Source organism: Gallinula chloropus (genome assembly GCF_964237585.1).
Source record: "Gallinula chloropus genome assembly, chromosome: 13".
In the NCBI taxonomy this organism is placed as follows: domain Eukaryota; kingdom Metazoa; phylum Chordata; class Aves; order Gruiformes; family Rallidae; genus Gallinula; species Gallinula chloropus.
This window is the reverse complement of record NC_140098.1, coordinates 3,295,969-3,310,521: the sequence shown is the minus strand read 5'-3', so window position 1 is coordinate 3,310,521 and position 14,553 is coordinate 3,295,969. Positions and strand designations below refer to the sequence as shown.

Genomic DNA, 14,553 nt, shown 5'->3' with positions numbered 1-14,553 from the left:
AGGCAGAACCATCTCCCTCGACCTGCTGGTCACACATTTTTAATGCAGCCCAGTCTACAGTTGCCTGTCTGGGCTGCAAGCACACGTTGCCAGCTCATGTCCAGCTTTCTATCCACAAGTACTTCTCCTCAGGGTTACTCTCAATCCCTTCATCCCCCAACCTGTATTGATACCAGGGGGGTGTCCCAAGTTAAGTGCAGGACCTTGAATGTGGTTAACATGCACGCTTCTTGAGCAGTTCACAGGCAAGCTTCTTGAGCTTGTCTGGTGTTCTGAAACACCTTGCAACTGGGATTTGTGGTATCTGATGAGACACTTTGTGATCACAGTTTCAGCATGAGATCTAATGCTTTGAACAAGTAAGCAAAGGGCATGTCACTCATCTTTGGGAAACATCCCAGAAAGTAAACTGAAGGGAACTGCCCAACTTTCCAGCAAAAGGTCTAATTAAATCAGCTCTTTACCTGCTTCTGGCAAAATCAGTCACATCATATTTTACTTGTCAATGGGGTTTACAGTGCAGAAGAATGTGCAGACCACAGGGGAAAAGACATCGTTTTAGACCACCATAGATAACATCATCGACAAAGGCTGGACTGGTGACAGACAAGATAATCCCCGTATCTTCCCAAGGTGATCCTGTAAAGGCACACTCAATCCACAGACCACCTTTACCTGCAAACGTATATTGAAGTGTTCTTTTTTCACAATATACTTTTAAGGCATGTTAGTGTATTTTTAGAAGTGTTCTTAGTCATATCTAAAAGCATCCTAAAGGGATTTAATTTAGACTGCGATTAATTTTCCTCTCCCTTACACAGCAAGTACAAATGGTATAAAAAGCTCCTACATGAAACAGGAAGTGTTTCAGAGCCAGCACAGATGTCAGGCAGTCATGATGCGAGGCAAAAACTAGCAGAGAATACGACCTATTTGGTACTATATTCCTCTCACATTATTATAAATCGGCAGCAACTCCATTGAACCTTGGCTTATTATACTGATAAAAGTGAGGTGTAAACCAGAGAACAAGATCCTTGATTAATCACAAGAAGTTTTTGTCTGAAATATTTAGTTGTCTTCAGCAGGGTGGTTTCATCAGTGTATTCTTTTGGCTTGCATAGGTCATGCTGTTTTGCGTCATGTCTCTCAAAGCGGCTTTTAACAGCAGCATTCATTGTATTGTAGATGTTATAAAAGGTTTGCTGTGCATTTCTGTATGTTTGTAAGAGAGGTAAAAGCTACCTTCACGCCACAGCAGCAGAAGGATTCAGAGTGTGAAGGCTAAATGAGTTTTAATATGTACTTGTCATTTGCTCCAATCGGTATCAAAACCTCTTGAGAACAAAGAAAAAAAAATAGGTGGAGAAACAGTCCTACAACCCATAGTGCTACTTTTCTGACATTTAATGTGAGTGCTGCTTTCCTAGTGCTATTTTCTTAATATTACTACTGTTCCAAATATTAACCCTTACATGCCTGGTCTCCACTTTCATATGAATGGTAATTCATTGCAGTTAGATGCTTTATGAAGGCTTACTCCTCAGTACAACCCTATAAAACACTGTTGGATCTCTACTGTCCCTCCTAAGAAGAGATACATATTTTTGACCAGGCAATTAGCAGGTCCTTTGGGATTCCCCATGTGTGTCAGACCATATGATCTACACAAAACCATTCAATTTGCATTTAGCAAATGGTAGCTGATTGTATAAGCTATGAATACATGAAAACTCTCCACTGTGTCTAAAATCCCACTCACATTGGCATATAAACAAAGGTAGATCTTAGTTATGTTTTGACCAAGAAGACAGGTACATCTCATATGGAATGCAAAAGCTACTTAAGCAGCTGTTTAATGCAAACACAAATGTAAAAACTGGACCATTTACTTCAAAGTATGTTTCATTCTGAAAAATTAAATAACACCATATTAAAATATAGAGGAAAAGAATGGACATTGTTCACGTTGGGGAAACTCACCAAGTTAGACCAACAAGGCCCCAGCCCCTCTAAGCAATATGTCCATTATATCAACTTCACACTTTTGCTACAGACACACAATAGAATTGTGTTTCACTCACACCAGATGTTAGAAGAAGAATGTTCTAGAAATATTGCCACCTCCATAGTGAGATGCCTTAACTCATGTTTCATCTGTTGCTGTCCTTGTTGGGTCATAATTGATGTCAATGCAAAGCAAAAGCCACCATCAATCCAGAAGGAAGTACTCCACCCCATTTGGGGTGGCAGAGATGACACGGTGCACCAATATCTGGGCCCTACATTTCTGTATAAAACATAGTAATTTATTTCAGTTTTGTAGCTTTGGGAAGCCTGCCAGCATATTCAGTTAAAACACCGAGAAACACACAGGTACCTGAAGACCTCTCACTTAGCATACGTTCTTACTGTTCGCTTCCCTCCACACATCACACATACAAACATAACACACTCTAGTGAGTTCTTTGACCCAAAATTCTCTGGTTAAGCTTTTTTTCCCTGACAGTTTAAGAACAAAACCAGCAAGGAACTCTGTGCCTTCCCCACACGTTTCCAAAGCAGAGACCTAACACAAGATACATCCAGCCTGTAAAACATATAAAACATCTCCAGCTTTTGAGCTGAAGGGTTTAAATAGCAACAAGTGGAAAGAACCACCTGTGCCTAAAGCCTCAGGCCACACTTTCAAGGTTTTCTGTGCAATCAAAAAAAAAAGTGTTGTTCCACTACTAGCCTAATCAAAACTGCTAGCAGATGGGTTAGCAAGAAAGACAATACATATCATGAGACCTGGCAGCTGTGAGCCTACAAACCAGGGCTGATAAGAAATACCGTAAGGCCCTTGAGTGCCTCTGAGAAAAGGTGCTACAAATTTGTTCTTACAGTATATCTTAGTAACAGCAAGTATCTGAGGCAGCCCTAAGATTAAGAAAGTAATAGCACAACAATCTTTAGAAATACTGTTACACAGGCAGTGAATGCAGAATCAGCCTGAACGCAGTAACGATGGGAAGATGCATACTGCTCCATCTTTTCCACTTCAAAAACACCAGACTTATAGATACTTTGTACAAGTACTATGCATTTAATGTTTTCAGGATAGGCAAATGCTCACCAGGAAAACAAACGTGTCTCTAAAAAGCATTTGTCATGTTGACCCCCCACTGTGTTTTAGATAAATTACTGTGCCACCAAATCTAATTTGCAGCCTTTAAACCTGGAGTATCCTTTGTGCCCAGCTGTGCTGCTGACTTGGATGACCCTTCCACACCAGATGCTGAGTTACAGTAAAAAATCCTGACACAGACTCCAAGCCAACCTTCAGAGCGTATGTTCCAGAGGGATTCAAGGACATGGGCTATTCTTTATCTGCCGAAGGTAAGATAGAGCTGGGTAGTTCTCCCTTGTTTTGTACTGAAGTGTTTGAACAACTATAGACCTTAAGCCGTAGCAAACAGAAGTCAGTTGTCTATTTTGAGACCGTGTAGAACACAGACAAGCATGTGAACTAAACAATGGAATGTTTTAGAGGCTCAAGGATGTACTGTCTCTTTTAGAGTTAGGAATAAGCTCTAGGTTTGGAGACTTGCTTAGGTGCTGTTACCACAGAGAAAAAACGTCTTGAACTCCCCACACCACACTAGTGATAAAATTCTGAACCATAAAATCAACGCATAGAGAAGCAAGAGCACACAACACAGCAGCTGTTATGTCAGAGAACTCCTTGAATTTATATTAAAAATTGTCCCATTAGCAATATCTGATTTTCCTGATTTTCCACCAGTTTTTTGGTTCTGATTTTAAGTCCCGTTAGCAGGAGAAATGTCATACTTAGGCATTACTCACTGAGTAGCACTTTATAATGATCTCAGCAATGATGAGACTTTCTGTGACACCAGGCAGAAAGTCTCCTACCAGATTGTATCCCAATGCATGTACCACCAGATGCTGCTGCCCCTGATGACTCCTATCCTCACTACCTTTGAGAATAAAATCCAATATGCAAAGTTTTATTTTATAGCATTTATTTTTCTGAATCCTTAGATTATAAAGTACAGCTGAGAAGGAGCAAATTGTTATCCTTGAAAAACACTGCCTGACGCTTTGTGTACTCCCACACGATGCATCACCAATAATGACAGGCTGGATTAGGGTTTTTTGTAGTGCAGTGAAAGGTCTTTTTGAAGTTCATTTAGTGTGCCTGCAGTCATTGTATGCTGTATGAAAGCTTCTATAAAGACTAAGTCCATACTAACGTAACAGCCATAGAAAATTTTGGAAAGTGCAGCTAAAAGAAGTCAATACATATGGGTAGGAGATTAAATAAATCTATAAAGATTTTTTTAAACCCGTAACTTGGAATTGTGTCAACATATTGTCCTTGTTTTTATGAATCAGCAGGAAAGAAAAGAGGAAAGGGAGCAAAAATACCTAGGGAAAATTTACTCCCCTTTTAAAAAAAACTACAAAAAAATTAAGTAGCATCAAATGTTGTAAAAGAGAACTACAACAAAAGTCTATGTCTGCTCTTCCAAAGCAGATTATCCAGCCTGAATATTCTTCAGTGGGCTGGCTCTGTAGCAGTTTCCCACCTTAGACATTTTATACAGAGAACAATGTCCAAGAAATACAACATGACAATTCAAAAGCAATCATAGAATGAATTGGAAAGGACGTGCTCTCATCTTTTAAGAAGCTAACACAGGTTACAAAGCTCTGTTTAAATGTACATCACTGCACTGATTTACAGCAGCACAGATGTGCCTTCCTGGTCATCTCTCCATATTCCTTACCCAGTACCATGGGAAGCACCTTTTATTTATGAAATATAGAAAAGGCTGTAAACTCCATTGTAACATATTTTTCACTTACTTTTGCATTTCTAATTGCTATGTAAGACTGACCACCATAACGGAAAGGGCACTTTAAAACAAACCCAAGACTGAGACAGTAATTTTAACTGCATTTGTGAAACTGAGAAAAGTCCTTTTTCGGCTGGAGAAAACCCCGTGGTCAGCTGGTGGCTATCACTTAAGAAGAAAATTGTTTATGTTTTAGATAAAGGCTAAGGTCAGAATAACAGTCAGGAACTATCACAAATCTGGACAGCTGGTTTCTTAGATTGTATGAAAGCTGTTTCAACTAGACTATCACTGAAAACCTGTGTCAATTAAACAACAAACTCCCAAGGTTCAGATGGAATAGTTTTTTTTTTTTTTTCCCAAAACCAGCCTTCAAGTCTAATACTGCTCCTCTAATGTCTAAAATACAGCTGTCATTCAGTTGATTTCATTTGTTCCAGGAACAATTTAACAGTGAAACACATCATCCCTATACCTCTGTTTTGGGTAAACAGGTTGAAAAACACCAGGCTTTCCTAACTTCTCCCTCTTAGCTGCTATTATTTCTGTGCTGACACAGTAACCTGATACAAATCTCATCCTCTGATACAAAAACAAAAGCATCCTCTGCCTCCCTCATGATAACAGAAGAGCACATCTTCCCTCATTCAGGAGTTCAAAGGAATTTTTATGGCTTTCAGTTCTTAGTCACTACAGAGTCATTCCCGAAGCTGCATCACCAGCTCAACAGAAATGTAGGAGGAAGTACATTTAAAGATAAATCTACATTACCCTGCCAGGCTCCTTTCATATAAACTTAAACCCTACATCCTCTCCCACTCCTGACATTCCCGACTCCAGTCAATGAGATTACGTGCACAGAGGAAGCAGGAAGGTAATCCAGCAAAGTTTGGGAACTAAAGGGAAGGTCCACACAGAGTGCCTGGGGAAAAGCTACCTTCTTCTCCCAGAAGAGGAGCAAAAGGTGGGAGGAGGTCTGCAATTCAGTGACAAATTGCTGGAGTTCTCAGGGGTCTGAGACTGTTCTCACTGAGGAAACACTGTCATCATGAGTCAGTTTGACATCATCTCTGCCCAGGCTCAGACAGTAACACCCATCACATTGGCATGCCAGGCAGATCAGGATGCTTGGTTCCCAAGGGTTTAGGAGCTGGTGTACCTACATTAATTTTTCTAGATGGGCCCCTCTATTGGGAATCAGAAGGGAAAGTTTCCTAAATCCAACTTCTGAAAGCTTTTCCCTGCAATAGCCAAGGAATGTCCAGTGCTGTGTACTGCACAGTCATATTAGCATGAAAACAAATGTCACCTCAGATAAGTGATAGTGAACAGAGGTCACAGCACTGCCTAGAACAAGATCAGTATAGCCACCTAGAGATTCTCTCCCATTTGCCTACATACTCTCTCACCTGTCCCTCAGCCAAGTGTCTCTCTCTTCAGAGCCCAGAAGCTATGCTTCTCTCTCCTGGCACCTCATTCAGGGCTGCCTGAAAACCTTTTCAGCAACACTTCATTTCCCTTCCAGCAGCAGGTGCTTCAGTCACCTTAAAGTGAAGGTTGAGCAGCCAGTAACCCAGGATTATCAGCAGGAATGTTCAGTGCAATCATTACAAACTTCTGACACAGAGGTATCATGGAAAATATGATACAGAACTGTCCCAGCAGCACTGCAAATTCTTCCATTCTAGCAGGCTCAACAGAGGTGTCATGTCTCCTACCTTGCAGCACTGACAGTAACAAATCCAAATTGAACCATCAGTAAATAAATATAGAAAAACAGACAAAATCAAGAATACAGAAATATCCCCATAGCAAAGTAGCAGCTCTAATTAGTTAGCAGCACTTAACAAGGGAGCTTATCTCATATTCCAAGGCCAGCTGTCATGCTTTTGCAAAAGCATTACAAATATCTTTGATAAATTTCTCTTATTTGTAGACAGCTCTGTGCTAGACACATCCCAGGTCAGCAATTATCATCTAATTGTGCAAGTCAAAGATTCAGAGGCTCGGTATCTAGGATATCATGCCTTAGCAACAGCGGAAATTGCAGTTGTGGAAAGCACCTGGGTATCTCCAGGTGCCATTTCTCTTCCAGAACTCATGAATGTGAGTTAACTTCAGATCATTTCTAAGATAAGTCGGGAGATCCCAATATTCAAAAACCTTCAACTCAGATCCCATGAAATTCTCTTCAATCTTAAGCCTACTCTGGGTAATTCCCTTGGCTTTGATGTTGCAAACACGTGATTAATTTGGGCAGGTGAATAATCTCATTAAATTCACCTTTCTCTTGTGCATTTGCAGAAAGGCTGCCATATGCACAGGTTGATTATGAAATGCAGAGTCGTTGTGTTGCACATCAGAAAACAAAAGGGAACTACATATGGCAACAGGGCAATTGTAGTTAGATCAGTAAATGGATCAATGGCATATGATCTTCAAGTGTCAGCTGAGGAATGTATGTTTCATTTACATCAAAAGGTGTTTAAAATCATTTACATGTCTGTGACTAAGTGTCTTGCTTTTCTCCCTGAAAAGCTTTTACATTCTTACTCCTACATCCTTGGAAATAGCTAAAATCGGAGCTTCACTTTCCCAGTTTCTTAATCCAACCCTAAGTGCCTGTTCAGCTCACATTGTTAGAGTAGTGACACAGCACAGAGTAAAGCCTGCTGTTGTTCTGTTCATTGCAACCCCAAAGGGAATCCCTCAGGCATGCAAAGATGCAAGAGGGGTAGGAAAAGGCCGCTTAGAATAACAATCTTATTTTAAACATGGATTGGAGATTGGACTGTCTTTCCTCACAGCAAAGCAAGTAATGCAGTGAGGGAGCAGAATCACATGAGTGCATCCACATACTTTAGGAATACAATCATATGGGTTAAGAGGCACAAAATCTAAACAAAAATCACCCAAGAAACACATTAATGCTATCATAAACAAATGGATGTTTAAATTAGAATGAGGCCTCCATAATGGCTTAGCCTTGTTATTTTAAGGACCAATAAGGCACTGCATACATCCCATTTATAAGTCACCTTCTCCTTTCTCCTTGTTAGGAGCTGTTCTGCATCCATGGAGTCGAAAGGGTTTATGTCTTATAAAAACAACTGACAAGCTGTGTTTCATGAGGACTGTACAGTCTAAACACAAGTATTTGTAGCTATGTTTCCATGGTAACAGCAAAAAAATTGGTTAGAATTTTCTGAGTTTGCTGTCCATTCTTCCTTAGGCTATCTGGCAGAAATGTGTTTATTGCTTTGCACTAGTGCAGCACTGCAGAAATATTTTTAGCTCTAGTAATTCAATTTCATATTTAAATCAATCTGAAAATGAGTTAACTTTCAGTCTGCCAAAGGATGTCAGGCAAAGATTTCACTGATTTGATTTTGCTTTGCCTTATGACGATGGGAAGATTACACCATGTAACAACAAGGACATGTGGCCCAAAGTTCTAGAAAAATTTAATTATTTCATTTCCATTTCATTATTACCCTTTTGAATTTGATATAAAAAGCTGTTGTCTGTGGAAGCTTGCACTATCTCAGAAGTCTGAATAACAACATAATTGTATATTCAGAAGATCTCAAAACAGATTGAGAAAATTACATATTTAAGTCCTGCAGTATTGCAGGAGGCAGGCATCAACCAATACATTTTACAATAACTGGGGCAGAGATTAGTGATAGCTGGGTATTTAGACATTCATTCATAAATCTAGTTAAAGTCACTAGAAACTGGTTAACTTCAGAGACATAAATAGCCTGTCTACCACTAGACCATACCTTAACATTTTTTGATAATATAAATTATTTAAGCAGTCTATTATGGAGAGAACATCGGCACAGTCTGCAAACACAGATATTGCACTGCAGCTAGATGCAAGAGCAATGTTGTCTCCAGTTTCATCCTGAGGATGGCTGTTTCTCTGAAGAGACCAAATGATTAAAATGGTTAAGCTATTTTAATAAGAACAAATTCAGGGCTGCTAACAGACACAAGCTTCTTGATTCATACTCAGAATAGGTAAAGAGATTGAACGATAGCACAAGAACTTCCTAATGTCCACCTGAAGTGCCTCAGCAGTGCCCTGAGTAGATGATTTCTACAGCGCATTTTCATTTCTAAGCCTACTTATTCCTAATAGTAATCTTCTGTGCTAGACAGCAAAATTTCAGTGGTGTTTGTTAGGGAGTCTTTGTCCTTTAGACTGAACCATTCTAGTGTTATTATTATTTTTTTAAAATTTGGAATATTTTCATTTACATTCATGTTTTACTCATGATACCACCCATGTTCAACAGCAAAGTAGAGAAGTCCATTACTATTTGAAGGAGAACTTCCCTGACAGCTATTTTTTTTCCTTCAATTGTTCCAGCCAGAAACATTCATGCAATACTAGAGCTTGACAAAGTCAGGCAGAGGTAAGTATAAACGTAAGGAACACCGAGTCTGAAGGTTGATGTGGTTTCACCCCGCAGGCAGCTAAAACAACCACACAGTTATTTGCTCACTGCCTCCCCCAGTGGAATGGGGGACAGAATCGAAAAGAAAAAAGGTAAAACTCATGGGTTGAGATAAAGACAGTTTGATAGGACAGAAGAGAATGGAAATAATATACAAACCAGGTGAGGCACAGCACAACTGCTCACCAACTGAAGCAAATGCCCAGCCGGTCCAGAGCTGCGCCACCTCCTGGCCAACCCCCCCGGTTATATACTGAGCATGACATCAGAATGAAACCCCCAGCCTTTGGTCTGATGGGGACAGAAACAGGTTATGGGCTAAAATGTTGCACAGAGCCCTCTGAACAAACAGTGAGCTCAGAAAGAAGTTTGGGCACTCCTGTCGCATGATGGGACTGGCATCAGCACGGTTAATAAGCACATATGTGCTCTAAGTGCCATTTCCTGTTCTCCTAATCCTGATCCCAGGCTCCAGCAGCACAGAGCCAGCACTATCAAGACAGAATATGGAGCCAAGTGTTGAGTTTGGTAGACAGACAGGTCTTAGTGACTACAGTATCTTGCCTTGAACTTTTTATTTTATTTTTTACAATGCTCTATCCCTTTGGAAAATTGGGACAGTAACAGAGAAGAGTTTACTGATGTTTGAACATATGGTCCTAGATATTTATAGAAAGAGCCCTGGGACTTCCATGCATTAGGAAAGCCTACAAGCTGCCATATGGGATCCTGAAGTCTATTTTCTGTCAGTGACAACACATTTTACCTTTACATTTTTCTCTGGAATATATAAAACTGAGACTGGAGCATGCAATGATGTACTGTTTGAAGAGCTCTATGGGCAAATATTATCAATACTCAGACACATTTATAAACAGAAAGTAGATCTTGCTCTTTGTAGTCCAGCTCATGGCAGAAATTCTCAGTTTCTGGACAAGACTACTTAGCTTGTTTTGGTGATGCATCACTTCCAAAGTAGATAGGCTAGCAGTGCCAAAGTTCAGAGTATCTACTGCAATGGTCCACATGCAGCATGGAGTAAAATAAGAGCTATTTTTTATGTCTCACTCAATCTGAAGATAGAGTTCACAGAGAGGTAAAATGAGGAAGTCAGGCTTTTCTCCCCCTCCTTCTCCCAGTTTTCCATTATTGTATTCTCCTGTCCTCCTGTTGTTTCTGTTAGTTCTGGTAATATAACACTAGGGTTTTTATAATCTATATAAAAACTTTACTGAAAAGTTTTATATAAAATACAAGTTACAAGTAGGCTGTGCATCTCAACTCTGAACTTTAAAAATCTTAACCCTTTCAGTCCTACACATCCTTAACATTTTTCCAGATTTTTGGTTTTTAGGATTAAAAGCGAGTCAAATGTTACATCTATACTGCAGATCACAGCAGAATTTTTACACAAATGAAATTATCCATGACAAATTCTACTAAAATTAATAAAGAATATTTTAGTCTTTTTTTTTTTCCCCCCCTCATCCCTTTGAGCTGTATCAGCATGAGATGCAGGTTCTTGCTGGGAACAACAACAGGCTGCTGTACAGTGAGCCACTTACACTGTTGATAACAGTGATGGATGAGAGTGACAACTTGCCTGTATTCAGCAGGAGTTTTATCAGGTAGCACTCAAGGAGAATACAGCCAAACGTGAGAACAGTTCTTACACAGCAAACACAGGCTGTAAAAGTCCACACAGCTCTGAGAAAGTAATAATTTACTTACAATTCAGTTACACAATCTTTACTTCAATGAGAACTTAACTTTAGTAGCTGCTAAATGATAGAAAACTTTTTTTTGCACAGAACTTGCAAAAGCACCTGAAATATTAATAGATTTATCTAGAAGAGGCATGAGCATTCATGAAGTAACAAAAAACCCATGAGGTATCAGCAGTGGAAAAATACTAAAAATCTAATTAGAGATAAATCTATATCTGAATATTCACTATTTCACATGCCCTTCTGTTTTAACATCTTGTTTTATTTGTATTTTTGCAGAGAAACTCATTATCACATCATTTATTTAATGTACATTGCATAAAGATTATATGAAACCACTGAAATGAAAGCCAATTTAACATTATTCCAACTTTTTTCTGAGTAGTGATCAGAGCATATATGTGATTGAAACAACCTTTTTAATTGCTTCATTTATGGGGTCTTTAATTCACTCACCTCGGTATTTTTGCCATTAGCAAGAAGTGAGATAACCAGAGTAAAAGCAGAGAACATTAATGACCCAAAGATCAGTAATTCTAACATACCTAATAAAGTACTGACCCAGGAGCCTCAAGTATCAAATGGCTTTTCATTTTCTATTGGGAAATAAATGCAAATGATAAGCAAAGAAACTGGAATGATAACCTTGCAGGATTACAATTTAAACACCAGCTGGGGAAGCATTACTGGCCTCCTTACTCAAGCAGCCCTTTTGAGGGGCTCTGAGTACAGCAAGTTTTCCACAAGAAAGAGTAACTGGTAACTTCAGGGTATTACACAGGCCATTGCCACAATTCAAGGATGATGCAGCAAGTCCCCCAGTAACACTGACTGGGAAGCACTCTCTAGTTGCAAAGTCTTTCCCAGAAGCATCACCCACTAAGTGATTACCATTGCAGCCATACTCTTTTCCCCTGTCCTGCACACAAAGGAAGCCTAAAGGCATAGTTGAACACTCACACTTGGAAAAGCAGACACACAAATTAATAATGTATTTATCAGCAATGACTAAGAAGCAAACACTTTAATGAGTAGATTAGTACCTACCTCTCTTGGCCAATGCATGGGTAATCATCATCTGTATCCAATTGTACAGAGGCACAGTTTGTATCTATGCATGACTGAACACATACTTCTACATCTACTTTTGTATCTCTAAGCATGTATTGGAATAAATGTCCTTTTTATTTTCCTGCAGTACATATATTTGCACAGGCCTATATTCCACGGTCAAGAACCTATTTGTCTATGTTGTTCACCAAGTCACTGAGTTACAGAATGGCTGACCATCTCAACATGCCAAATCAGAATGAAGGCTCTCAGATCATGAAATTATTCTAAATACAAATTGCACAGGGAAGAAGACACACACACACACCCCATGGCAAGGAGTTGAAACTAGATGATCTTGAAGGTCATTTCCAACCCAAACCATTCTGTGAAGGGAAGAATTGCATTTTGCTTTTAAAGATTCTTCATTTCAATGAAGTTGCATCTCTACCCTGTCTCCAGGAGCTAAAGATATAATTAAAGTACCAGTTCTCAGAAGTTTCATAATGAGAGCATGAGCATACTAACTTGAATGCCTACACACCTGTAACAGCTCTTTAAAATACCAAGGGCCTCTCAAACCTTTTACAGTAGGTCAGAGTTTTGACCTACTCTTCCAGGTTTGACAAGGTCTCTTCCTTGGTACAACATTGTTTTTTTAAGGACATGGCTTGTTTAGGTCAGAAAAATGCTCTGATGAACTGACACCAACTGCAGTAAGATTGACAGCTTTTTCTTGCAATCTTAATATTTATCTGTTGTTTTTAGAATAGCATGTGAGGTCTTACAGCCAAGATAAACACAGCACAAAACACAAGAGTGATTCCAAGCATCCTTGATAATTATCTGGCCTGTTAAGATGTTGTCATTCTTATTATAGAAGGTGCAACGTTTGATCTCAGAGGGGACAGATTAACACACCAGACTTGGAAACTTTGCTCTAATAGCCAGCTGTGGAAGGAGTGCTGACATCTTAGAGAATTGCACTCTGGAGTATTGAATAATGTGCAGTTACTCAGCAGCTTAATCACTTCCATATGTAGACAGCTATGACAAAGGTTAAGAGCAGACCTAGCTTTGCTCCCCCTAAAGTCACTGATAACATTTTCAATATTTTCACTAGGAGAGGAATCAGGGTAACCCAGTCACAAAGACTGGTGCATTGTTGTGAAATCTAATTACACTTGCATAAACAGTTCTGGAAGGGGAAAATGGTTGTATTGCATGGTATGTTTATTAATCTCAGATATACAGCATTAGCTTTTATATGCAAAAAGATACCTTTGTCACCTCTTTTCCTTCCTATTCTGCTTTTCTTCACTCCTTAATTCACACAGTCAGTTTACCCTAAACTGTGATTCTAGGATTACTTAGACATGGATAACAGCACACATTGATAAAGCTCAGAGCACACTGACTACTTGAGCTCCTAGATGTTGTAACAACACTGCAAAAAGAATATGATACCGAGTTAACTAATTCTGAATTAGAGCACAGGGAAAAAATGTCTATTAGTCACTTTATATAAGTGACTACAATGATAACCACCCATTCTGTCAATCTCTTTCTTGCAACTATAGCTAAGAGTACCATACTTCAAGATAATAACAGAAGCAGGTAACAGCTACTATTTTTATAATCTTTTTTAAATTTGAAGAAGACTACTCTTTCATTAAGCAGACATACTGATAACATCTATGACCACAACAAACAAAGCCATGATACTCAAGTTCACTAACTTTTCTGAAGATGTAAGCTTCAAAAGTTTAAGTGACCCACTGACTGGCACTGCAGGCATCTGGTCTGCAAAGGTATCACAGAATCCTACCTGGGGAAGAAATAATTTGAAGCTTGTGAACCAAGGGGTTAAACTTGGCTCAAGTTAAGAGGCTATGACACATTAAAATCACAACTTTAATTCAGCCAGCAGCTGTTTACATGTTTTGCAATACATAAAGGGTTCAAAGTTACACTAATGTTGCAAAGTCTGTGTTTCTACCTAGGATAAATCCACACGTCAAAACATCTAGCAGATGAGATTTACCAGTTTAAGCTAACTTCTACATTTAAACCTCTGGGCTAGATAGTAAGTTCCATTAAAAAGCAATCCAGACTAACCATGCATTTTGTAGAGTAATTCTTGATTTCTTTTGGCACTCAAACCAGAATCTCATTATTTGTGTTTTGACCTGAGACATTAGACTAGTTCAGCTAACAAGCACTAGGATACTGCTAGTTCCTAATATAAACTGTAGAGCTAGAAATGTTATTTATAACAGCACACACATGGAAAAGTAACAGGAACATCTGCATTATTTTTTTTTAATTTCATTTTTATTTTGCCAGCTCTGTCCACAGTTTGCTTTGCTGTGATGCCACATGACAAGGTTAGTGTTATTAATACTGAATTGCCTGAATACGATTACAAATATGACAGAATCTGAC

The 14,553-nt window shown here is 39.0% G+C and overlaps 1 protein-coding gene across 1 annotated transcript in view; it reads left to right on the top strand.

Moving 5' to 3' along the window:
* The window catches only part of CDH16 (cadherin 16), a gene marked incomplete at both ends in the record, with an annotated part of 32,967 nt that extends 20,568 nt beyond the window's left edge, over window positions 1-12,399 (top strand). Inside the window, 7 exon segments of the mRNA XM_084270044.1 lie at window positions 3,243-3,291; window positions 3,295-3,355; window positions 3,358-3,381; window positions 6,802-6,971; window positions 10,829-10,939; window positions 10,945-10,987; window positions 12,257-12,399. Of these exon segments, the coding sequence (XP_084126170.1) occupies window positions 3,243-3,291; window positions 3,295-3,355; window positions 3,358-3,381; window positions 6,802-6,971; window positions 10,829-10,939; window positions 10,945-10,987; window positions 12,257-12,399 (601 nt within the window).
* Between the last annotated feature and the right edge of the window lie 2,154 nt (window positions 12,400-14,553).